Raw genomic sequence first — 27,655 nt, 5'->3', positions numbered from 1 at the left:
GTTCCCATTGGCCAGGAACTGCAGCCAATGGAAGCTGCGGGGGCGGTGCCTCCAGACAGGGGCAGCACATAGAACCCCCAGACCCCTCCGTCTAGGAACTGCAGGGACATGTCAGCCACTTCTGGGGATGCCTGCCCCCCACCAGGTAAGCACCGCCTCGCACCCCAGCCCCCTCCCACACCCAAACTGCCCCAGCAGCAGCTGGCGTGACTGGCCCAGGGTCTGCCTGATCTCCTCAGACAGCCCTGGAGCCAACCATACTGGCTGTTGCAGAAGTCACAGAGGTCATGGAAAGTCAAGGAATCCATGACTTCTGTGACCTCTGTGATAGACACGGAGCCTTACTCATAGCTGACAATGGCTGTGAACAATGGCACTCTCTCCAGCAATGCTGAAAATGGTTTAGCTGCTGTGGTGCAGAAAGTATGCAAGACACCATATTGATGTGTGATGCCTAGTGCTCTTCCTTGAATACTGTTAAAAACAGTACACTAGCAGCTAAACTGTTTTCAACAAACCCTGAACGGACCAAAGAGATCCATTGCTCACTGCCACTGTCAACTACAGGTTATCATCCAAGTGAAAAGCTTTACAAATGAGAAAATGGGACCTAAAAATGCTCTGTATGTGACTGTACAATATCACCCCTCTCGAATACTAATTGCTACCTTTGGGTCTCAATGATGGTATACTATTTTTAGTTTAGAAAAGGTGAGGTATTTCATTGTAAGGCCATTGCGTCCAATTTTTTCCCCTGTGACTGCTCACGTTAACCAGGCTAGAAAGGGACAATTATTTAAATCTGCATTTAATATTGTTGGTCTAAAATTTGTGATGTTTTTGCTTTGGATAAATGCAGTTGCCACTGAAACTTCTGCATATTTATCACAGACTGAGTTAATGTGATCCAGGAACAGCTGGATTTGAACCAGCTTTTTCTAGTGAATTAGAATATATTGCGGGAAAATATATAACTAATTTAGAAATAAGAGGAGTGCCTTGCACTCTTGTGATTTAGACCCAACCATGCAGAGCACTCCGTATGGGTAGTCCTCTGCAGTCACCCACTGAAGTCCACATATCTCTGCATGGGCATAACATTGCAGAATTGGGGCACTAAGTAGTTATTCAAGTATCGACTTTCAAATTTTGAAAAAGACTAATATTTTTCACCACACCATCTACTGAAATTATAACTTTGTTATACCTCTGCCCACTTTTTTTTTTTTTTAATCCAAAACAAATTGCCAACTTCTCTAAATTTAATGGGGGAAATAAAAGAACATGAAGTACAGCACACATGCTATTAGCACATTAATCTGCTTCAACTAAGAATCAGCAGTGTCTCGCTACAAGTAATTTTTATTAAAATGTTCAAGCAAGATCTAAATTACAGAATTTATAAACATATTAACTTTCAATTGAAAACAGTAACAGTTAACTACAGCAAAGTGGTTTTCAGGTATTGATGTTATTTTACATAAACATACACCATTTAAATGTGTTATTTTAGGGAACAACTGAATGCATACCAATCTATATGATTCCTCACCTGCTAATGTACCCAATAGACATCATTTGACCAAAGAAATCTATATATTTTGCATCAGCGACATGACCAAAATTTGTAATTGTTATCTAACACTGCTATGGCATTTCTGCTTAAAACAATATATTATCGATCCAACGGATGTAAAACTAGACTCTACTAAAGGAAAGAATGTTTGTTATTTTGTCTTCTATCCTGTTATTGTGTGAAACTTAACTTTAAAGTTTAGAAAAAGTAACTTGAAGTGGAGATGTTTTAACATTTCCTGTAAAACTTATGAAAACACATTTAAGCATACAGACAAATATTTAGAAAACAAGAGTTGGTGATAATGGTTTTGATAGATAACTATTTACCTTTTTGTGATAAATACTACAGAGTCCTCTCTCTATGTCTGGCATCTTACACAGATGATTTTGAATATGACCAAACACACTGGATTCTGACATGAGAATTTCAGACACAGCATCAAGTCGGGCATTTATTTCACTGTAAAACAACAACAATCATGAGATCTGTCATGAAAATTCCAACTTCTTTAACGGAGGGAACACTGTTGTCCAACATTTTGGACTATGGCTAAGCCCATACTAGCATATATAATGTTACATAAAATGTTTAAGACATTATTTATATTTGAGCATGATTAAAATGATCAAAAATCTCGAACACATTCTGGGAATAATTTCCACAGAGCTCCATGGGGTAAGGTTGTCAAGGTTGCCTACACACTTCTAGGGCCTTCACTGTTCTGGCTACACTGAGTAGTGCAGAAACAAGGAGCAGCATGTACAGTGATTCCCACTGGGCTCTTTGCGTTCTAACTTAAATTGTGCAAGGCTCGCTTCCAACTACGGCAAGCCCCATAGGCTATGGTGGTAGAGTTTATAACTTTAGCAAGACCTACAATCTGGAGTTTACAACACCTGCAAACCATATATACTTTATCAATATATCTTATTACTTTAATGAAGCCTCAAATATGGTACTGCTCAGACTGAATACAAGCTTGTTATCCTCCTCCACCACTCAAGAACCATATTTGAGGCTTTCCATGGAAGTTCTAGGTTCCCCCGACACAACCTTTAGAAGTTATGACTCTGGAGTAGTAGTGAAGAAATACACGACTGATAGAAGTTACATACAAACTTGGTTCATACTCTTGGGTTTTAAGGGCATGAAAACAGTGCACACACTTTAACCACTAAGGAAATTCTCAGGGAAAATAAATTTAAGGAATACTGACTATTGAGATTATCATCATTCCCTTCAAAATAATGTTTCTAGATTTTTTTTTTAAAGAAATGCTAGAAACAAAAGAAAGTTGCTTTCAAGTTTCCAGCTCTAACTCTGTTCCTATAGCCTCAGCTACTCTCCACGTTTCTGTTATATATCTCATTACCCTACCCCATCCACATTTCCAAAATAGATCAGAGTGCACCACAACCCACACATTTATATCAGTGGCGCGTATCCTCTGCAGCATGATGGGCATATTGACAACTTGCCAGGATCCTAAAGGTTCCACCTAATTTGCATACAAGTCCCTGTACAGATTAGGATAAAGGTGTTTAAAATAAAATAAAGACATGTTAGCTAACATGTTTTAGTTTATGGGTGTTCAAACACTTATTAGCATCTCATCTCTAGGGGTGACTACAACAGTCTTCCACAATTATATTGGACAGAATAATATTGAGGGGTTTTTTTTTTAAGTATGGATGTTATCATTTACGCAGAATATTAGAAAAAAGATGGCTGAGGTAGTACCTTGTATTGGACCTTAAGAACAACTCTGTGTAAGCTCGAAAGCTTGTCTCTCACCAACAGAGGTTGGTCCAGCAGAAGATATTGTTCATTAAGACTGTAACTTTTTGGGAAAGGGACCTCTCTTTTTTTATTTGTAACATAACACAAACCCATATATTACAGAAATAATAAATCTGCCATGCTAATCACCACTACAGACCACTAAAGAAGCACTACCTGTTGCAAATTCAGGGAAATACCAGGATTCCATGCTTTCCAGTAGATTCAAGATCAGGACACTTTGGCCTTGAAGGAAGCAAGGCCCATATACTTGAAATTCCATTGATCCACAAATTAAAATAAGCATGTCAGATATTGATGTGCAATCAATACACATGAATATGTTACTAGCGAGAAGCAGATCCCTTTCTTTGCTGCATCCTTGAACTTCAGAGCAATGTCTTCAGAAAAATCTGTTACCCCTTGTTGGTAGACAATTGGGTCAGAGTTCAATTTGTAGACTTCTCAGCTGACTGTCTGATTTGCATCTATCATACAAACGTAAAATAAAAAAAATCTCCAGTGGTGAAGGGCCTTGATGACTGTTATAACTGCAAAAAGAAAAGGAGTACTTGTGGCACCTTAGAGATTAACCAATTTGAGCATAAGCTTTCGTGAGCTACAGCTCACTTCATCGGATGCACCTGAAGAACTTCAAAATGTGATGTCAGTGACTATTTCAACTTGCACACTGGCCTTTTTAAACCAATGATTTTGGGCAGGCAATGTACAATCAAGAAAAACAACTTACTGCTTGTGGTGTCTACCTTCATATTCAAACTGGCTATATTTCATATCATTCTGATGAGACAAAGCTGGGGGGTTGCAAACACTTTGGAGGATAGAACTGAAATTCAAAGGGATCTTGATAAATTGGAGAACTGGGCTATAGATAACAATGAAATTCAATAGAGACAAATGTAAGGTGCTACACTTAGGGAAGAAAAAACAAAGGCACAAATACAGAATGGGGGATAACTAGCTTGGCAGCAGCACTCCTGAAAAGGATTTGGGAGTTGTGGTGGATCACAACCTTATCATGACTCAACAATGCGATGCTGTTGCCAAAAAAAAAAAAAACAACCACAAATGCAATTTTGGGTTGCATTAACAGAGGCATAATGTGCAAGTCACAGGAGGTGATAGTACTGCTCTACTCGGCGCTGGTTAGACTTCAGCTGGAATACTGTGTCCAGTTTTGGTCAACGCTGTATAGAAAGGACGTAGAGAAACTGGAAAGGATTCAGAGGCAAGCAACAAAGATAATTAAAATGGATGGAATGCAAGCCATATGAGCAAAGGCTGAAGGAACTGGGTATGTTATTTTGGAAAAGAGGAAATTAAGGGGGGATATGATAGCAGTCTTAGATACTTGAAAGGCTGCCATAAAAAATATGGAGAAAAGTTGTTCTCTCTTGCCACAGGGAGCAGGACAAGGGGCAATGGCTTCAAGCTACAGGATAGCAGACTTAGATTAAATCTCAGGAAAAACTTCCTAACTGTAAGAACAGTAGGACAATGTAACAGACTGCCTCAGGAAGTCGTGGAATCTCCTTCACTGGAGGTTTTCAAAAAGAGGCTAGATAGCCATCTGTCTTGCATGTTTAGATACAACAAATCCTGCAACTTGGCAGGGGGTTAGACTAAATGACCCTTGTGGTCCCTTCTAATCCTAGGATTATGTCTCGTCCTAGTATATTTTTAAGATAGAGCAATTGTTTCTTTTCACAGCAAGTAAATGACAGAGCCTTTGTTTCTGACAACTATTTTCTCATCTTCATTTAACTAAAACAAATCAACCATGTATATTAAAAAAAACTTCACAAATATACTTTCACCTGTCTGATGCACATTGCTCAGCAACATTTTCCAACTTTTTAACTATTCCTCCACCTATACACGAATCATAGAATATCAGGGTTGGAAGGGACCTCAGGAGGTCATCTAGTCCAACCCCCTGCTCAAAAGCAGGACCCATACCCAATTAAATCATCCCAGCCAGGGCTTTGTCAAGCCTGACCTTAAAAACTTCTAAGGAAGGAGATTCCACCACCTCCCTAGGTAACACATTCCAGTGTTTCACCACCCTCCTAGTGAAAAAGTTTTTCCTAATATCCAACCTAAACCTCCCCCACTGCAACTTGAGACCATTACTCCTTGTCCTGTCCTCTTCTACCACTGAGAATAGTCTAGAACCATCCTCTCTGGAACCACCTCTCAGGTAGTTGAAAGCAGCTATCAAATCCCCCCTCATTCTTCTCTTCTGCAGACTAAACAATCCCAGTTCCCTCAGCCTCTCCTCATAAGTCATGTGTTCCAGACCCCTAATCATTTTTGTTGCCCTCCGCTGGACTCTCTCCAATTTATCCACATCCTTCTTGTAGTGTGGGGCCCAAAACTGGACACAGTACTCCAGATGAGGCCTCACCAATGTCGAATAGAGGGGGACAATCACGTCTCTCGATCTGCTCGCTATGCCCCTACTTATACATCCCAAAATGCCATTGGCCTTCTTGGCAACAAGGGCACACTGCTGACTCATATCCAGCTTCTCGTCCACTGTCACCCCAGGTCCTTTTCCGCAGAACTGCTGCCTACCCATTCGGTCCCTAGTCTGTAGCTGTGCATTGGGTTCTTCCGTCCTAAGTGCAGGACCCTGCACTTATCCTTATTGAACCTCAGCAGATTTCTTTTGGCCCAATCCTCCAATTTGTCTAGGTCCCTCTGTATCCTATCCCTGCCCTCCAACGTATCTACCACTCCTCCCAGTTTAGTATCATCCGCAAATTTGCTGAGAGTGCAATCTACACCATCCTCCAGATCATTTATGAAAATATTGAACAAGAGAGTCTCCTTCAGTCTCCTCCCTCTGGTCCAATGTCCATGAAGAAAGGGCTTGCTGCAGCCACACTTCTTCTCAGCAATTCTTCCCCCCAAGTCTGGTTCTAGGAGTGGGCAAGCAGGACAGTCACTATGAGTGCTGTACCTCTGGGTTGTTCCATCCTTTTGTTTTGCTCTGATCTGATTGGTCCACCATTTCTGTTCTGCTCTGGCCAGCTGAATTTACTTTCTTCCTCTGTTGCTTGGTCAGATGGTTGAGGTTAGAGCAGATGCCAAAAACATTTTTCCCCTGGCCAGCAAAACAGCTGAGGCCACTCCTGCTTCCCCACTCCACCAACTCCTATATTATCCATGCTGGCTTGTCACCATATTAACAAACCTTTCACCACACAGACAAATGCTATGATTCCTGTGCTCCTCTGGCAGTGGCAAGTGACAACCCCAATTCCCATGATAGCTGCAATAAAAAAGTCCATTCCGTACTAATCCCTAACATTCTGAAGTGTTTGAAAATCATATTTTGTCAGCTGCTGAGCCTTCATGTTAGCTGCAAAATGAGCCCTCCACAAACTTTCCTGCATGGCTGCTGCAGCCCTTCGATTTCAGTCATTTTAACTTAAAGAGCGCCTTTTTATTCTCTCCCTTATCTGCCAGTACTCCACCCTCTAAGATAATTTGAGATTCGAGGCAGCAAATTGTAGGCCACAAAACTAAGAGGTGTTCTGTAACTTTCTCTTCTATATCACCTCATCACAATGGATTAGCTGGATACATCTACTAAAATGATGAGCAATAAAATAGTTAACACAAAATATAATGAGGCATCAGAGTTATTTTTTTCCACTGAAATGAATTAGATAGCTCACACCGCTCAGGGCTACTGTTTCAGGATGTCTGCACAAATTCAGAAGTTTATCTTCACAATCAAGAGTTAATAAAAGAATGGTTATGTACCCTAGAGTAACCATGGTTCTTTGAGATGTTGTAGCAAGCGTAGATCCCAAAGTAGGTGCATATGCACATCATGTACGCACGGTCAGTTTTTATTTATTTTTAATAGCTGGGTCAGGTGGGGACACATGTGGCCATGGCCTCCATGTACTCTTGTGCAAGGATAGAAAAAGCGGAGCAACCATGATCCTTCCTCAGTTCCCTTGAAGCCCTTGGTAATTGAGGACTACAAAAACAGGGGATAGAGGACCCGTAATGGGATTCACACTGACATCTCCAAGAACCAGAGTTACAGCAGGTTAAATAACCATTCTTTGTGCTTCATGTACTTGTCAAATGCAGTGTCCTTTCAGGATGGCAGGAATAAGGAGTCCATGCTGCATCAATCTACCAGTAATTGGAGTACAGTAGATGCTCATTAGTAGCAATATATAGCAACAACACAGCAAAAGGACCTAAGTGGCTGTTGCTGTTAAGGGGAAGGTCATCTAACAAAAGGTGTATCGGAAGGGTGGGGGGGAGTTGGCAGAACCCTACATTTGGGGCAAATGGAGCAGGGAAAGAGGAAGTTACTCACCTTGTGCAGTAACTAGGTTTCTTCAAGATGCGTGTCCCTGTGGGTGCTAGACTTTAGGCGTCAGTACGTCCCTGCACCAGATATCGGAGATTTTCGGTAGCAGTGCTTGGCTGGGATACGCGTGCGCAGTAGTCGTCTCGTGGTGCTGTTGGCACTTCATGTAGCATGCACATGACCCAACCCCTCAGTTCCTTCTCTACCACAGAGCTCGATAAATGAACTCTGAAGTAGAGGGGAGGAGGGTGGGTACTCCACTACCCACCGAGGGACACATCTCAAAGAACCCTCGTTACTGCACAAAGTAACTTCCTCTTAATTCTTCGAGTAGCATCCCTGTGGCCGGTAGGGACTCCACTTTACATGCCTATCGAGCAGTGCCCCACTGTGGACGGTAGGGACTTCAGAGTTGTGTGTATTGCCACAGAGAGCACAGTAAGGCCTAATATAGCGTCTGACCTAGAGGACTGAGTGATAGTACAGTGTTTTGCAAAGGTGTGCTTTGAGGCCCATGTGGCAGCCCTGCATATGTCTATTAGAGAGACATCGTTCAGGAAGGCTATAGATGTAGCAATGGCATGTGTAGAGTGGGATCAAATCCCTAGTGGAGGTTGCTTGTTACACAGTCGATAGCAGAGTTGGATACAAATGGAGATCCATTTAGATAGTCTCTGGGTTGATACTGAACATCCCTTTGAGTGTTCTGAGGTGGAAATAAATAACCTTGGAGATTTCTGGAAGGCTTTGGTTCTTTCTAAGTAAAAAACTAAGGCTTGTCTGACATCGAGTGTATGTAGGATGACCTCTTGTGAGGTCCCATGTGTTTTTGGGTAAAACGTGGGAAGGTGTATAAGTAGGCTTAAATGAAAAGATGTCAATACTTTAGGCAAAAATTTCAGATGTGGTCACAACGTGACCTTGCCTTTAGTGAACACGGTGTAAGGGGCCTCCGCCATCAGTGCTCTGATTTTGCTGCCCTGTCTAGCTGAAGTAATTGCTATCAAAACCACAACTTTCATAGACATATGAAGGAGGGAACAGGTCGCTAAGGGTTCAAAAGGTGCTCTGACGAGGTACTGAAGTACCAGGTTCAAATCCCCTGGGGTTGTAGGTCGTCGGACTTCTGGGAAAATGTTTTGTACACCAATAATGAAGCGTCTAGTGATGGAGGGAACGTCAGTCTTCGCTCACCTAACTTTGTGGAGAAAGGCTGTAATGGCTGCTAGGTGTACTTTGACTGAACTTATGGATAAGCCAAATTCCTTGAGTTCCAGTATGTAGTCCAGTATGACCGATAGAGGCACGATGACGGCATTTAAATTTTGTTTACATTATAGTGAGAATCTCTTCCATTTTTGGAGGTAGGTATTGCAAATGGTGGATTGTCTGCTATTTAATAATATATATTTCACTCATTCTGAACAGGCTAATTCCTCATGTTGGAACTAAGTAGGAGCCATGTTTTGGAGGTGAAATTTCTCCAGATTTGGGTGGAGAGTCTGGCCTCCATTCTGTGTGAAGAGATCTGCCTGCAGGGGAAGAGCTCATGGAGCACACACAGTCAGGTGTGACAGGTAAGGGAACCAGGTCTGTCTTGGCTATGTTGGAACAATCAATATGACATGGGCCCCGTCAGTCTGTATCTTGTGAATGACTCGTGAGATTAGAGGTATCAGTAGGAATGCGTACATGAGTGATGTGTTCCATGAGATAAGGAAGGCATCCCCTAGTGACTTATGTGCTAGTCCTGCCCTGCAGCAGAAAAGTGGGTACTCGTGGTTTGTTGTTGACGCAAACAGGTCTACAGATGGATAGCCCCATTTTTGGAATATCGATTGGAGGACACTGTCAGGTATTTCCCATTCGTGTTCCTTGGAGAAGTGTCATTGTGAAGTGTGAAGACGAGGACTGAGTTTCAGGAGCCCTACATCTTTGTGGGTGTTGCTTATTTCTGTTCCGGTCAAAGTTCCATTGTTGTGAGCAGTGGAAAGAAGTGTCTCTGCCCCTTTGGTATGGTTGGTACAGATTGTCATTTTTCTGGTGGTGTGTATATGCCTAAAGTCTGCAGAGTGGCCCAAGAGTCCTTCATCAAGTGAAGGACGTCATCCATTTTTGCGGAAAAAAGTTTCTCCTAATCGAAAGGTACATCTTCTTTCTTGAGTTGGAGCTCCTTCGGGATACGGGATGACTGCAACCACGAGGCCCTGCACATTATGACAGCCATGGCAGTCGTTCTCGCAGCAGTAACCCCTACGTCCATCAAGGTCTGTAAGGCTGTATGGGAAATTAGTTGTCCCTCCATCAAGATAGCATTGAATTGGAGACGTTTTTCCTCCAGTAAGGCTTCAAGGAATTCTTGCAGCTTACCATAGTTTGGCTAGAAGGGCTGAATAATTAGCTACCTGAAATTGGTGTATAGCCAGTGAGTATACCTTTCTACCGAAAAGGTCTAATCATTTGTGTTCTTTGTCTTATAGAGTGGACTGGAATTGAAGTTGTTTGCTGTGAAGACTGGCGGCTTCCACAACTAGGGAAATGGGCTGTGGATGAGAGAAGAGAAAGTCCATTCCCTTAGCTGGGGTGAAGCCCTTTCTCTCAGCTCGTCTGCTGGTAGGTGGTATCGTGGCAGGAATCTGCCAAATATTCTCCCCACTGGTTCCATTATGGCATTGTTTATGAGTAATACAATCTTGGATAAAGTGGATGTCTAATATCTGCAACAGTTTGTGCTGGTTGTCTTGCATCTCTTCTAGGGGAATGTCTTGCTTAGTGGCTACTCTTCTTAAAAGTTCCTGAAATTGTTTCAGGTCATCCACTGTGGTTGGAAGCTGTGGTAGACTGCCTCGTCAGGAGAGGAAAAGGAGTTGTGGGCCAGTGAAATGCCTTCATGGTCCATGTAGTCTTCTTCCTCATCTGCGAAGCCCTCAGGTGCCTCCAACGTCTCCCTGCTCGGGGATGGAGGAGGAGAGTGAATTTCCTCTCTGGCTGAAGTCGAGGGTCTATTGTAGGGGGCCTATATGCCACCCAGAGGTCTCAAGGGGGCCACTGCGTAGGGAAGTGTGTCGGTGCACAAAGCCTGGGTTGCCGTACCATTGTTGCATCTCATGAGATTAGCAAGACTTGGTATTAACAGTTTCCCCTGGTGGTCTACGCTCCATGGCTAAGGAGTGTTGGGAAGGAAAATGACTCCCATGTAAGTCATCTTCATCACTGGAGATGAGCTGGGGAGCAGGTGAGGTGGGTAGCTGCTCCGCTCTTTGGACCGGAGATCCTTCGGTACCAAGCAGAGAGGACTGCAGCATTGAAGAGACCACTATGGCTTTGTGCTGAAGAAACTGTTGCAAAGCTGCCTGTTTCTGTGCCGGCAGTGCCACTGTTGAAGATAAGGACATTGCAGAGACCGTGTTGTAAGTAGCCTTGGTCAAAACAGTCAGTGTTGTTCTTAGTCTGTCCACTGGTGCCAATGACAGAGTCAGTGCCGGTGGTGGTGGCAGCACTGCGAGTGGAATCGGTGCCGATTCCCACACCAGGGTGGTTGGAGCTGTGGAGAAGTGCCTCAATTCCATGTCAGTGTGGTGGGGCTTGGTAGAGGTCCATGGAGGGACGGTACCGAAGGTGCCCAGAGCCTCAAAGGTGCCCACTCTAATCAAGCTCAGCACTGAGGAGAGCAACCTTGCCGGGGACCTCTTCTTTTTCTGAGTGTCCCTATGAGGGGAAGTTGCGGCTTGCTTCCTGGAAGTTTTGGAAGACTGAGCACTCCCATTAGCAGCAGTTTTGCTTGGGGAACTAGCTGCTGGTGTTGATTTTGGTCCCTGAGGGATAGACTGAAGGGACATCTCCATTAAAATCATCTCGAGGCGGAGATCTGTCATTCCATGCCCTGGCTTTCAGGTTACTACAGTGAGCACATTTCTGAGGGATGTGAATCTCCCCTAAACAACGGACACATGATGAGTGGCTGTCGGAGACTGGCACGGCCTCACGGCAACAGTTGCAGCATTTAAGCCAAAGCGAGCTGGGAATTAGAGCTGATAAAAGTTTCCCGATGTGGGAAAAACAATTAAAGAATTTGGGGGAGGGGAGGTAGAGGGGGAGAAAATATCAAACTAAGAAAATGAGACTTACTAAACTACAACTAATCTATTTGTCTATAGAAAAAAACAAAGAGGCAGCACTGCCACTGAGCTCTGTCTACAGCCAAGGACAGTTGAGAAGGAACTGGATCATCTGGTCGTGCGCATGCTACATGAGGCGCCAATGACACTGTGAAACAACTACTGCGCACGTGTGCCCCGACTGAGCACTGCTACCGAAAATCTCTGATCTGCGGCACAAGGACACACCAACACCTAAAGTGGAGCACCCACAGGCACACTACTCAGAGAAGAACTGTGGGTTTGGCAGGGGAGCCTCCAGTCAGCAAAACAGCTGAGCAAGCCCACCTGCCGGGGACAGGCTGAGGAAGTTGTTCAGTATCGAGGGCTAGAATGGATCCAGACTGTACTGAGCTAATCAAATCAAGAACCTCTTCCATTTATTGTTCCATAGAGTTTAAAGCCAAAAGGGATCATCAGATCATCTAGTCTGATCTCATGTAAATCACAGATCATTACATTTCACCAACATACTCCTCTATTAAGCCCAAAACATTTCAGGCCTCAAGAAACTAAATATGCCACAGGAACAAGGGAGACCAAGCCAATCAATGCCACAGATCCCTTCAATGGCATGGAACTGATTAGGTAAGATATACCCAAATGATCCCAACAGATGAATTACGCCTCATGCTACAAAAGGAAGGTGAAAAATCCCCAAGATCTCCGACAAAGTGACTTAGGGAAAATTTCCTTCTTGACCCAAAATCTGGTGAACAGTGTGACCCTGAGCATGTGAGAAAGAACACTGACCAAACATCTGAGAAATATAATTCACTGTACCACCTCAGAGGACTAGTCCATTCCGTCTGGTGTCCCATCTCCACCTGTGGCCAATCTCAGATGCTTCAGAAGATTAAAAAATAGAATACATACAAGCACCAACTGTACACTGGAGGGGGAGGGGAATTTCTTCCTGACCACTGTAGGTGGCTTACTGAGGTATGAGATTTAACTGTGGTCATTCAGAAGGAAGGAATCTCATAATGACCCGAGGCTCAGTCCAACTCTGTAGCCAAGTTCTGATATTTGACAGCAAAGAATTCTATCGAAGAGATCCCCAATGTAGAATATCAGTTCCATGACAGACCTATGCAGAAACCATTTGTGTGATTGGTCACTAATTGCCTTTGCAGCAAGTCTGCTACACTGTTGCTGACTCCCAGGCGTGAAGGTTCATTGGGGTCACCTGGTTTTGATAGCACCAAGTCCAGAACTTGATAGCTTCCCGACAAAAGTAGGCAAGAAACATGCAAACTTTGTTTCGTAGCTGTCTGTGTAGATTTCCACCCGTGTTCCAGAGAACAGGCAAGAACGTGATACTAGACAGTCTGATTATGCTAACCTATTCTGTGTTGCCTGTGGACCAGGTTCCTTGGATCTGCTGGTGGTGGGGAGGATGTGAAAATTAACACCATTTTTGCCCAAGGTGATATTGCCCTATGCCTGATGGAACAGGGCAAAGCAGCTCCCGACCACTGGCTCCTGCTTAGTTCTGGTGTAGTCACGATGGTCCCATCAAATATGCTGTCTGGATGTTGAGGTGGGATGCAGGAAAGAGGAGGCAGATGACGGGCCTCTCATGGAGCACTGCAATTGTTTCCACAATGGGTGTTCTGGCTGTCTTCCCTGTCAGTATGCGTGAACACACTGTTTCTGTTGAAGCTGATATTTCTAGGGCATTCTGTAGAAGGTTGGTTTGTATATACCCAGCGATCTCAGGGTGGCCTTGAGTCCTTTAAGGAATGGAACACTTTTTTCAGCATTTTCCACTTGAACAAGAAGTCTTGTGTGGTGTCCTGGATCTCTCCCAGTACCTCAGATGCTAACAGCCAGAAGGCTCACCTCATAGTCAGAGTACTGACCATAGGCCTTACTGGAGTCACCCCTAGCTTGACTGTAGGGCTATTCCAGCAACCATTTGTCCTTCTCTGATAATCTCCTTGAACTCCTCCCTTGCACTTTTGATAAGCTTAGAGTCACCCTCTCCCACCTCAGGAAATTATGCTTGGCAGACAAAGCCTGACAGACTGCCACATGGATTTGCTGTGATGTGGAGAAGTAGGTCTTGCACCGGGACAGGTTTAGCTTTTTGGGGTCTTTGAGCATTAATTTAGACTTTTTCCTGCTCTGCTGCAATTACCAATAACCCTGGATTTGGGTGGAAATAAAAGCACTCAATGTTTTTCAGGAGCATCTTTTAGCGTTTTTCCATGCATTTAGACGTGTGCTGGATGATGGCTGGAGTTCGCCAGAGTCCTCTATTCAGCTCTAATATGCCCTCATTTAAAGAAAGAGCAATCTTGGCTGGGGTCGATGCAGTCAAGATGTCAAAGCGTTTTTGTCACTTCTCTTGTATTACCATTATTTCGATACCAAAGGTCTTCACAATGCAAAACTAGGAGATCCTGAAATGTCAAAGTCATTGATCACTAGAGTCGGGGCTTGTGAGACCTGCCAGGTGACAATGGTGACTCCTTCAGTGGAGACTGGGTATGCACTTAATTCCTCCACTGTTCCTAGCTCTTGAGTGTCCATCTGGCTCTAGTGTCAGTGGCCTGGATACTGATGCTGTGAGGGGGTCTGATCTCCTCCCCTTCTTGGGCCTACCACCACAGGACACTTGAGATAATGGTCCCCAACAGAATCAGTATGGTCTGGTGTATGGGTAGCGGCCTTGTTGCAGCTAGTGGGCCCAATGCCACTCATTTCTTTTGTGGTGGTGACCTGTGAAAAAGACCTCAGATCCTAGCTCTAGGTTCATTAGAGATATAGATAGCTGGCTTTATGATGATCGGGAGAACCGCATGGTTAACTGCCAACTGGGTGCCCAGGTTACGAATCTCTCAAGATATGTAGGACCTCCATGGTAGCATTCTCTGAAATGCTTCCAGTTTCATGTGCAGGGTCAGTTAAGCAGGCAGAATTGCAGGGTCTCAATGCATGGATGAGACAATAGTGTAGGGAGGAGGGGTTTAGATTTAGATTTATGAACTGGGGAACCTTTTGAGAAAGGAGGAACCTATACAGGAAAGATGGCTCCATCTGAACCAAAATGGAACCACGTTGCTGGTATATAAAATTTAAAAAGTCAGAGACGTTCTACAAAGCATGGGGGGAAAGCCAGCAGGAGGAGTTTCAAAGGGCTGGGAGAAAACCAACAGCTGCGAAGTGGGACGCAATTTGGACAAAGACATCCCATAAGGGAGGACCTGTTAAAGGGTATTCTCTAAATCCTTCTAAAGAGGAAAGAATAAAAGTTGAAGAAGTCAGGAATTGGAACCAAGGGTCAGGACCAGGTTATCTGGAGCGAGGCAAGGCAGGGGCAAGGCTGGGCCCACAGGTGAAATAAGGAAGGAGCAAGGCTCAGAACAAGCAGGTGTCGGAGCTATCGCAGTTGTAGACAAACGTTTTGAGCAGCTGCTGAGCTGCTGCTTCTGGAATTAAGGGCCAGTCTGCTGACTCTTCCAACCAAGTCTACTATAGGCCAGCCGTGTTTGTTAGGTGGCCAGAGACTGGCTCTGCTACAGGCCCCGATTTGACACATACTGTATAAATTGGAAGCTAGACTACAATTGCTCTGTTCATTCTGCCAATAGTGACTGGAGATTGCATCATCCATATATAATCCAAAAATAAATCTTATCCCATTCATTACACCCATGATGGCCACAGACCCCAATATATTCCATAATCCCATATCTCTCTCTCTCCAAAGAGGAATAAAGAGAGCCAAAGTATGTAGGTCCTACCTAGCAGCCCTGTTCACACTTGAAGCAACATGAGAGTGCCAGTTTCAACTATTCACCCTCCACTTCCGTCAGTTTATTTACCAAATCACAAGAGAGTTTTCCCCTAATCTACCAGACGTTGGCCATTCTGAAAGATTCAAATAAATTCACATCAGATTTACTTGAATGGTTTTGAAACAAACCAACCTAAAAGAAGTGCTATAACTTGATGCTTAATGTTTTAAGCATTGCAAGACTTGCTTATTAACACTGTTAGAATTAGAGGCATAAAAAATTCAACCACATTTTGCTCATGGATTAATGTGGTAGCTGGAAAAAATGTTTTTCTGGAAGGAAACTTTTATACAAGGCGTGCACCTAGTGATTATTTCATATATACCTTTAAAGAAAAGAAATAGTTGGGCCAACTTTCAAAAACAAAAAGGAAAGTAAAGCTCAAATGTAATAGGGTGGTACCCACTTCTCGCAAGCATCCCTTCTGGTCGGGTGTGTCTGCCGTCTTTAAAACAGTCCTGGCCCTGGTACTGGGCTATACCCCCAGGGCTTCCTTTCTGGAGGCGTTGGTTTCACCCTCTTGGTCTGTTCTGGTTCCAGCTGGGCCTCTTAGCAGTTCATCCCCCTCCCAGGGTGTATCACAGTTCAAATGTAGGCTACTTCCCCAGTGACCTACGGGAGGGACCCAGGCCTGGCCACTACTCTGGGTCCCAGCCCAAGGACCCTAAGAATAGCAGCCACATGCCATCATGTCCCTTTAACAAAAATGCCTTCAGTTCCCAGGACCACTTCCCCATGACTCCAGCCTTCACCAATGCTTCACCCCTACCTCAGGACTCTTATGGTCAGGACCAGCAGCCAGCTACGAGCTCTTCCTCATTCCCCCAGCCACCACCAGCACTGAGCTATCCATGGTGCTGCAGTTCCCTTTGGCCAGCCAGAAGCACCATTTGCACTCCTCTGGTTCCAGCAAGGAACTGACTGTTTCTGGCTCTGCAGCTCCTTTTTATATAGCCCTCATGAGCCTGAATTGGCTGCTCCCTGAAGCCTCTCTGATTGGCTGCTTCCCCTGAAGCCACTGTATTGCTTGGAGGACTCCTCTACCACTCCTTTCCTAGGACAGTTGTTGCAGGACCCCGCGGCCTCCAGCAAGGGGCCTTTGGGCCTAGTCCACACCATCACGCCAAGTTATATCTTTTTGTGCAGCAGTCAGTTTCAAACAAATAGTTTATCACCTAAATTACCAAGGGAAGTGGTGGATTCTCTCTCACCTGTCGTCTTCAAATAAAACTGATTGCCTTTACAGCATACATACTTCAGCCAAACAAGTTTTTGGGCTTAACAGAGGGATAACTGGGTGGAATTTAATGGTTTCAGATACACAGGAGGCCAGACTAGATGATCTAATGGTCTCCTCTGGCCTTAAATTCTATGAATTTATGCTCCTCCCATTCTTCTGGCCACTCAGTGTAAACTCTGCATGTAACACTAGCAGCAGACAGCTACCATCAACAATGCAGCAACCACTCACAAATTTAGGGGCCATTTTCAGCAGAACTCAAATGTCAAGGATGTAACTGATGTGTAACAGAAAAAGCCATGTACCTAATGCAAACTGGCTGGGTTGATAAAGGTTACACAGTAGTAAAACCGAAGAGCACACAGTTAGAATCCACACAGTAGACTCAAAAGAACAAGTTTAACTTCTGCACAGCAACCGGTGAGAATCTCTACACTACAATTATTAGATAGGGGAGGACACTGGACTATGTTAATGATAGTGATGAAATAACTGAATATTTTGATTTTTTAGTTTTGGAGATTTATAAGTCTATGAACTTTAATGAGAAATAATATCAACCTCAATTCCATTTTAATGAAGAATAAAGAAAAGCAAAGGATAACAAAACTAATACTGTGACTCCTTTCTGAATTAAAGATTGTTGGATTGTAAAAAGTACACTGTTACTTTATAAAGAGAGCTGCAAAAACAAAAATCAATAGTTTTATTGTATGGATGTATTTTAGAAGTAGATTTAAGCAAAAGAATTACATTTTGAAACATATTGTCACTTTATTTATTTAAATAATGTATTATAATCTGTTCTGGTAATTATATGGTTTCAATATGTGAACAAGATGCAGATATTCAAAAACAACCCTCCCTTCAAAAGTTAATAGGTACTTTAATCATCCTCACATGTAGCTATGTTACTGTAGCTCCAGTAATCTATCACAAAATAAGCATCATACTGTTTGCCTGGTGTAATCCTCCAGATAAGAAAGGGCCAGGAGAACACAATCATATATCAAATGATCTATTTTTTAGCTGTAAACAAAACATGTTTTCCTAGATTTCTATTTCAAGAATCAGATCTGGCAGGGACGTTGAGAGGTCTTCTAGTCCAGTCCCCTAAACTCAAGGCAGGACTAAGTATTATCTAGGCCATCCCTGGCAGGTGTTTGTCTAATCTGCTCTTAAAAACCTCTGACAGAGAGATTCCACAACCTCCCTAAGAAACTTGTTTCAGTGCTTAACTACCCTGACAGTTCAGAAGTTTTTCCTAATGTCCAACCTAAACTGCCCTTGCTGAAGTTGAAGCCCATTGCTTCTTGTCCTATTCTCAGAAGTTAAGAACAATTTTTCTCCCTCCTCCTTGTAACAACCTTTTATGCACTTGCAAACTATCACGTGTGCTCCCTCAGTCTTCTCTTCTTCAGACTAAACAAACCAATTTTTTTCAATCTTTCATGTTTTCTAGACCTTTAATCATTTTTGTTGCTCTTCTCTGAATTTTCTTCAATTTGTCCACATTTCCTGAAATGTGGCACCCAGAACTGAACACAGGCCTTATCAGTGCTGAGTAGAGTGGAAAAATTACTTCTTGTGTCTTACTTACAGCACTCCTGCTAATACATCCCAGAATGATGTTCGGTTTTTTTGTTATTTTTTGCAACAGTGTTGCACTGTTGACTCATATTCAGCTTTAGATCCACTATAACCCCAGATCCCTTTCTGGGGTATGCTTTCCTAGGCAGTCACTTCCCATTTTGTATGTGTGTAATTGACTGTTCCTTCCTAAGTGGAATACTTTGCATTTGTCCTTCTTGAATCATAAAATATAACTCCATAAAGAATTTTCTTCCATCCATGTGTGAAATAAAGGTTGAAAAATTCTACGTTATGAATTATAAAAAGGTACTCGTAAATTGACTGTTCAATAAAAAATTCTTAACATTTTTGCCTCTTTTTAAAGTCATCTAGAAAGAGTAGAATTATCAGATATTAAGCCATGTTGGAAGAATTTTGTTCCAAGAATAGTATAATAGCGTAATAGTCAACATTATTCCTATATACAGTCCTTGGTTCTTAATCTGGTTTTATATTTGTACAACAACTTGCATAAGCTTTCTGTCAGTGGAAAACCTAAATCTAAAATTTGTAGATAGATATTCTACAAAGAAGGTAGTCATTACTTGATGCTGTAAAATTATCCTACATTTTAGAAAATACTTATTTCAATCTTTTATTCAATTGTACATTCCGTCCTTTTCACAGTCTCAAGTAGGTCAGCAATTTGAATTCCAATCTGATTTTTAAACTGTATTTTTCAGAAATTAAAGCTATAACAGAATAATTTAGTGGATTAAATTGGATGAATGATTTATGACAAATCTCTTCATTCAAGTGCAGTACAATATGGCATATGCAATGCTGAAACTGTTCTGTAAACTATATAAACATGAGAAAAACTCTAATCTTTTGATTTTTAGAAAGAGTTCCGTATTTTAAAGGGACTGGTTAAAATCAAATCCTGAAATATATTATTTTATACTACCACAAGGTACACAATTGGTCCAGTAAACTAAACAATAACTAAATAAGCATTCGTGAATTTGATTAAAAAAATCCACATTGTACAATACTGAATTTAAAGGCATCACACAGGAATGTGCTACATTGAGTTACTTACTACGTTTTAAATCACGTCCTATCTACGAGAGATATAGGTCATCTTAATTCTAACTTTTACATGTGTAAAGCAAAATTAAAATATTACATTTTGTATGTGACTTGCAATTTTTGTACGTGGTTGCAATTAATTTTGTTTAAAACATAATGGTTTGACTGAACAATATAACTAATTTATGCAACTTTCATATAAGGTTTTAGTTTATATACATGTAGAAGTTAAATAATTTCAAATAAAGAATTTATCAGAAGACTCTTTTTTACTTACACTATATTGCCCAGAATAACTTGCGCTCTTTCAGCATAGAAATGAAAGCAAACTATGTACAGTGGATATATTAAACTAGGATCTGCCATATCACAGCCAATTCGAAAAAAAGTTAAATCAACCAATCAGTACAATTCAATGTATAAGAAGTTCAGTACACATTAACCTATAAAACATCACATGCTGCTTTCTGCAGATTATGTCATATAGGTAAAAGATTAGCAATTTTAACAAAAATTCAAACAAAAACAAAAAATCAAATATTCCGTTTAGGTGAAGAAAATATCTAAATTTAAAATTCACATAACTGAACAGTTAGACATGAACAGCAAAACAGAAGAAAATATTTCTGTGTGCACATTATGATGTACAGCATTAAGATTCTCAGGACTGAGGATCTGCAGTTAGGCCTGGGACCAGCTAACTAACTGCAACTGAAACCCCTAACTGACCAGATCGCTTGATTGGCAGAGTGGCACTGCCAGGACTGCTTTTAAGCCCAGCAATAACAGTTGGCCAGCAGGTATTTGGCCACAGCTTTTATCTCTCCTATGTCTGCCTCGTCCCCAGTTGTGCCCCTGCTCTGCCTCTGCCCTGTCCAAGCCCCTCCTCCTGGTTCTGACTCCAGCTCTCACTGCCTTTGCTCTGACCATTAGGCATGGTCCTCATTGTTTCGAACGTTAGGCCTGGCCGCCCATATCCCAGTCCATGACAAAGATAGCCTAAATGTTTCCAGTTTTTACATAAGTAACAGGTCGTACCTTCCCTCTTCCTGGTGAAATAATCAGAAAAATCTAATATCCCTTTTCCTTAAAATGGGGTATTGGGAGAGGTACAATTCAAGTTTTGATCTTGATCTGTAATTGGTAAAAGTCCTCAAGCAAAAAGAGAGAAGTCAGAACCTGGTAATTCTAATTCCCTTTTGGGTAGGGCTAGAAAAGAATGGAGTCTTTAAGGTCTTTTTTTAATACATCATAAAGGAGCACCAAATAGGACAAAAACAATATATTTTTTAATTTGACTGTGCTCAGACTTCGTTTGATTGTAGGAGAATGTGTTTCCTCACTTTGAATCTCTAGTCTTACACACACAGACACACACAGACTTTCCATATCGTAATTTGTTAGTGGCTTTACTTTATAATTTCTTTGACTAATTAATTCACACCTTTTTTCAGCTTACCCTCTTTCTGGCTTTTTATTGACATTTCTTCAAAACATAGCTTACTGAATAAGACCGCATAATAGTTTGTGGGGTTAAAAATAGTGGGATGCTACTCTGTTTCAGAAGGAAATAAGGAACAAAATGTTTCCCAGAAACACACATTGTCTTAGTGGAAGAAAACTAGTTCAATTGTCCTGTGATTCATTCTGTTTGCGCTTTGTGCAAAATTAGTTTGCTTTAATCTTTTCTTATTCTTGTGTGAAGTTTCATTTCTTTTTCACAAAAAAAGAGTTTTCTGTTCATTTAAGACATAATTTGAAGTCAAACATCTAAAGCACTTTTCGGTGTTATGTGCATATCAAATAATGATAGATTTATAATACAATGACGAATCACACTGTAGCTACACAGCAACTCCAGTGTAATTACAATGTGGTTATGATTTTTGATACCTGTAATTATCACTAATTCAAACAACTAGGTATTTAGCTATGTGAGTGAATTACTATTACCATTTCTCTGGTTTCGTACTTAATACAAGTGTCTTTAGAACCCAGGTACATGAATTACATAGCATTTATGCTGTAATTACTTTAAGTTATTAGTGAACATTTAGCTAATATGCATTAGTGACAATGTCACGTATCAAGAAGTATAACAAAGGGGGGGGTCATACCTTAACTACTATGTAACTTCAGTGAAATTACAGTGTAATCTAATACTAAATTAATCTATTCCTTTCTGGTTCTGTTCACCTGTTCTTTCTACACAGAAAGACAATCTAATATATCTCTCAATTTTACAATTACACTTTTAAAAAACACACTTTTACCCTAAATAACTAACACTTGCTGCCATATGAAAACAGTATTCTTGAATGGATCTAAAATTATTACCAGTAATATGCAAGTTTTATGAATTTCCATCACCACATCTGTTAAAAGAATGTGCAAAACATGCAAATGATAAGAACATTTGGTTATATTCAAAAACAAATAAAATGTATTTCTGCCACTTGTGCCAAACAAGGGAATTGTTAGCTACGTTAGCTTACATGAATGAATGAATGATGACTGCATTTACGTAAAGCTAGAAACAGCGTACAATGGTAACAAAAACACAGCTAGCAAACTGAATAAATTCATGTTAGCATGATGCAACTATTTTCTTTACTAACAGACTTTAAGATCTCAGAAATATGTTATAACCTTCACTTATGTACTTAATAGTGATAGTGATGCTACAGAATCTTTTGATTAGGAGGAAAATTTAGCCCATTAAATCCTATGGCAGGATTGATAGTATTATTCCTAAAGTATTCCCGTAAGATGAGACTCTAGTATTTAAATGGGTATCTAGTGAGCTTTGAACAAAGTCCATCAAATAACTTGTTCTTCTGCCCAGCTATCTTACTATGGAGTCATGGGAGCAATGATGCAGTTAAGCTTGAAAAAAATATTTTCATTCTAACTCTAAATCTGGACTCCCACTTTACCCTCTTCCTATCTACTCACTCAACACGTTTAGTCTGAAATGTCTCAGTTTTAGTATCTTAGGCCACACTATAATTTTTGGGTGAGAAGAATTTTAATTTGGTTAATCAGTTTTTGAGTTAGGGAACTTTGAAAACTACAAGGTTTTTCTTCTAGGGAAAACTGTTCTTACCATTTCTACAGTATCTCTCTTCAAACACAAGCAATCTTGCTTTTCCAACTTAAAATGTGTTCTATGCATCAGTGTTTGACAAAGACTTGTGTGTATTGCTAATTTTGCTATCCTTCAGAAGTCAGGGCATTCGTGTTATCAGGACACTAATAATTTCTCCCTCCAGTCTGGTCAGTAGTACCAACAGTATTCAGGTATAGATCTCATTAATTCCAAAATATCCAAGCAGTATTTTCAATTGAGACTGTAATGACAAAACCCTTGTGAATGCCACATTTGTGAAATTCAGACATCACAATAACTTATACTTTAACAATTTTCATCCACCTATGCCAACATACCCTATGAAACTTATAAACCTTACAACTTACCACAGTGAAAAAATAGAGGGATCACTAAAGATAAAGAAAAAATATAGTGGCTTGGGCCACTATGAAAACTCCCTGTGTGCTTGGTTCCTGTCCTAGCTCACAGTCCACTTCTGCTTCCAGTTTGAGGACTCGATTCTGATATTAATTCTGACTACGTTAAAGACTGCATCTCTGTCTATTTGCAAATCACAAAACCCAGAGAAAGCACATTACAGCCAAAAAACAGCGCATTCTCAATCAGATCCAGCTGTGGAACAAACTTAGACTAATCCAGAGAGTCGGGACATCCTGGGGTCATGCTACCTGTCATAAATATAAATGGAAGGGTAAACCCCTTTGAAATCCCTCCTGGCCAGGGGAAAGCTCCTCTCACCTGTAAAGGGTTAAGAAGCTAAAGGTAACCTCGCTGGCACCTGACCAAAATGACCAATGAGGAGACAAGATACTTTCAAAAGCTGGGAGGAGGGAGAGAAACAAAGGGTCTGTGTGTCTGTCTTATACTGGTTTCTGCTGGGGATAGACCAGGCATGGAGTCTTAGAACTTTTAGTAAGTAATCTAGCTAGGCATGTGTTAGATTATGATTTCTTTAAATGGCTGAGAAAAGAATTGTGCTGACTAGAATAACTCATTCTGTGTATCTTTTTTGTAACTTAAGGTTTTGCCTAGAGGGGTTCTCTATGTTTTTTAATCTAATTACCCTGTAAGATATCTACCATCCTGATTTTACAGGGGGGATTTCTTTATTTCTATTTACTTCTATATTTATTGAAAGTCTTCTTGTAAGAAAACTGAATGCTTTTTCATTGTTCTCAGATCCAAGGGTTTGGGTCTGTGGTCACCTATGCAAATTGGTGAGGCTTTTTATCCAACATTTCCCAGGAAAGGGGGGTGGGGGGTGCAAGTGTTGGGAGGATTGTTCATTGTTCTTAAGATCCAAGGGTCTGGGTCTGTAGTCACCTAGGCAAATTGGTGAGGCTTTTTACCAAACCTTGTCCAGGAAGTGGGGTGCAAGGTTTTGGGAAGTATTTTGGGGCGAAAGACGCATCCAAACAGCTCTTCCCCAGTAACCAGGATTAGTTTGGTGGTGGTAGCAGCCAATCCAAGGACAACGGGTGGAATATTTTGTACCTTGGGGAAGTTTTGACCTAAGCTGGTAAAGATAAGCTTAGGAGGTTTTTCATGCAGGTCCCCACATCTGTACCCTAGAGTTCAGAGTGGGGGAGGAACCTTGACACTACCATAACCAGAATGTGATTTACAACAAACACCAGCACTTCCTCAGGAAACCCCTACCCAAGCTTCCTATAACTTAGGCAGAGAGAAGAGCCAAGGACTCCACAAACTCACTAGGGCCCCACCTATGCCAATCTATTAACCCGGTAGGCACTCAGGTGCTATGGTAATGGGTACTAATACAAAACCCTTAGATAAATAATAAGAATATATTTTAGTTACGTTTCCAACATCAATCATGCCTATAATTTGCCACTCTTCATCTATATACCGTACCAGATCTATTAATTAATCCATCATCCTCTTCCACTTTTGCCTAAGAATTCTGTTTCTATAACTTGCTAACCAGTACTCCAATTTATGGTATGGGCCTGAAACAAGCATCTTTCAACTCACCCTCTATTTACATAACAAAGATATTATCTTTCTCCTTACCATATTCCTGGACCACTTTAATATGTGAATACTCTTGAAATCTAGAACCCCTTCAATTCTTCCAGAATCAGATCAAACAACCACTAGAATGTAATGCTACCCACACTTACGGGCCAGAGATTCCACATTACCCCATAAAATAGTCATATTGAACTAAAAATCACTTGGTAAGATATATTTACCAGGGGTTACAGTGGACGAGAAGCAGGATGTGAGTCAGCAGCGCGCCCTTGTTGCCAAGAAGGCCAAGGGCATTTTGGGATGTATAAGTAGGGGCATTGCCAGCAGATCGAGGGACGTGATCGTTCCCCTCTATTCGACATTGGTGAGGCCTCATCTGGAGTACTGTGTCCAGTTTTGGGCCCCACACTACAAGAAGGATGTGGAAAAATTGGAAAGAGTCCAGCGGAGGACAACAAAAATTATTAGGCGACTGGAACACATGACTTATGAGGAGAGGCTAAGGGAACTGGGATTGTTTAGTCTGCAGAAGAGAAGAATGAGGGGGGATTTGATAGCTGTTTTCAACTACCTGAAAGGGGGTTCCAAAGAGGATGGATCTAGACTATTCTCAGTAGTGGCAGACGACAGAACAAGGAGCAATGGTCTCAAGTTGCAGTGGGGGAGGTTTAGGTTGGATATTAGGAAAAACTTTTTCACTAGGAGGGTGGTGAAACACTGGAATGTGTTACCTAGGGAGGTGGTGGAATCTCGTTCCTTAGATATTTTTAAGGTCAGGCTTGACAAAGCCCTGGCTGGGATGATTTAGTTGGGATTGGTCCTGCTTTGAGCGGGGGGGTTGGACTGGATGACCTCCTGAGGTCCCTTCCAACCCTGATATTCTATGATTTATCTTAATTTCCAGTTGAAGCACCTATTCACAGCTCTAAGTGCTTTTATACAGTTAAATTATATAACCACTATAATAATATATTCACCATACACAATATAATAGATCTCTGCACAAAATACGCCAACCACATTTCTAGGCCTAAAATGATCTTACATTTGACTTCTCACTAGAGCTGTTGGGAGGATGACAATTACATTTTGTGGAAATTTTTGAGTTTTTGAAGTTTGTTTTTGTTCCACTGGATTACAACATATATTCCAAACAAGAGAGTTCCAGTTATATTTTCTCTGCATGCACCTGAGTGCACGTCAATGTAAATAATAGTGCAGAATGGAATGGAATTAAGAAATACAGTCAGAAATGGAGAAACAAAAGAAAATAAAATTACTTTTGTGGCTTCACTTGAAAAGAGAAATGTGATCTCCTGGTTTGACCACAGGACTTCCTTCCACACTGAGAGACATGGGCTTGGGAGGGAAAGGCTCTCAATGCCAGTTCTTTTCCTGTGTCAAATCAAAGAGCACCAGGGAGGAGTGCGGAGACTAGGACTGCAGTCTACTATAACTGGTTTTGCTCGGTTGCAGGAGAGAACTCGGGTTGCTTCAGGCTGTGAAGTTGCTCGTTAAACTTCCAAGCAGCTGCACACCCCTGCTTCTCCTGTTTGTGCCACCACGATCAAACCATTGTGAAGAAGAACAGACACTTCTGTTCCTTTCTTTTCCCTCTTCAATTCGTAGGGCTGCAGCAGTTATGGAGCCAGTGCCTTTGCTCTGGCACCCTCTGCTGACAACCACCCAAGCAATTTCCAACAGGATGTAGGGCTCCTGGAGTGCCACAAAATAAATTAAGTAAATATTTTAAAACGATTTTAACAAAATATAGTATGACGGATATATCATATTAATATGGTCATATGCCACGATTCATTTTTACACCAAGTAAGGTCCAGAAGTTCCATCCACCTTTTCTAATAAGGAAAGGTCAGGCATATAATATATAACTTATTAAAATCAGATGCTACACTGGAGCTCTGGAGACTACCAAATGTTATATTTACTTTAAAAAAAAAAAGTGTTCAGTGTGACCTTTGGAATTATAGGCCTTACTTTAGTATCAGAAAAAATGGATGAACTAAAAAAAAAAAAAAAGTTATACAATACCTATAAGGAATATGATATGAAACAGACTAACCAGCATTGCTTCTGTAAAGGAAATCAGAAACTCACCAGCATATTATGTTTTCTGAGTATGCCAATAAAATAGTGGAGAGCTGAATGATGTAAATTTTTAAAAACCCTTGACAAAAATCACATACTACAAACTAACAAGGAAACTAAGCAGTCGTGCGTTAAGAGGTGAACTATTACAGTAACTCCTCGCTTAACGTTGTAGTTATGTTCCTGAAAAATGTGACTAAGGGAAACGATGCTAAGAGAATCCAATTTCCCAATAAGAATTAATGTAAATGTGACGTTATATCGATGGTAGGACCTCGGCTGGAATACCAGGTTCAATTCCAAACATCCTAGTCTCAACAGATATAAAAGAAATGCAGAAGTTCAAAGACAGGCAATGAAAATAGATGAAGGCATGGAAAGACTTCATTACTACTATTTAATCTATGAAGGGAAATTAGAAAGATCAAGACAGTTCAGTTTATAGAGAAGAGGAACAGGGAACACACTAAAGGCATTACAAAAAACGTATTTTCAGAGACATTACATCAGGTGTTTCTATTTACTTGGTCATATACTACAAGAACAAGGAAACATTAAATTAAATTAAAGGCAACAAATTTAAAAAACTGATAAAAGGAAATACTTTTCTATACAACACACGATTGAGAGACAACAAAAATATCCACAGTTATATTAAATAGAATAAAATAAATTAGGAATATGAACCTTCACATTTCAAAGCATAGGTCAAGCACTGAGTGGCAGGCTTAGGAAGAAAATTTCCCTATAAGCAGCTTATTCTTTGAAGTGTCTGGTATTGGCCACTGTCAGAGAAAAAGATGTTGGTCTAGATGGACCACTGATCTGATACTGTATGACAATTTCTAAAT

The 27,655-nt window shown here is 41.3% G+C and overlaps 1 protein-coding gene across 6 annotated transcripts in view; it reads right to left on the bottom strand.

The window, feature by feature from the left end:
• The window catches only part of MSH3 (mutS homolog 3), a 190,218-nt gene that overhangs the window by 104,866 nt on the left and 57,697 nt on the right, over window positions 1–27,655 (bottom strand). For all 6 annotated transcript variants that reach the window (XM_073344375.1, XM_073344373.1, XM_073344377.1 and 3 more), the window contains one exon: window positions 1,906–2,038. In XM_073344375.1, coding sequence (XP_073200476.1) covers window positions 1,906–2,038 — 133 coding nt within the window. The remainder of the gene's footprint in view (window positions 1–1,905; window positions 2,039–27,655) is intronic.

The sequence above is a fragment of the Lepidochelys kempii genome, chromosome 5 (assembly GCF_965140265.1).
Source record: "Lepidochelys kempii isolate rLepKem1 chromosome 5, rLepKem1.hap2, whole genome shotgun sequence".
Lineage (NCBI taxonomy): Eukaryota > Metazoa > Chordata > Testudines > Cheloniidae > Lepidochelys > Lepidochelys kempii.
Note: the sequence above shows the minus strand (reverse complement) of the source record. Positions and strands in the feature narration are given on the sequence as shown.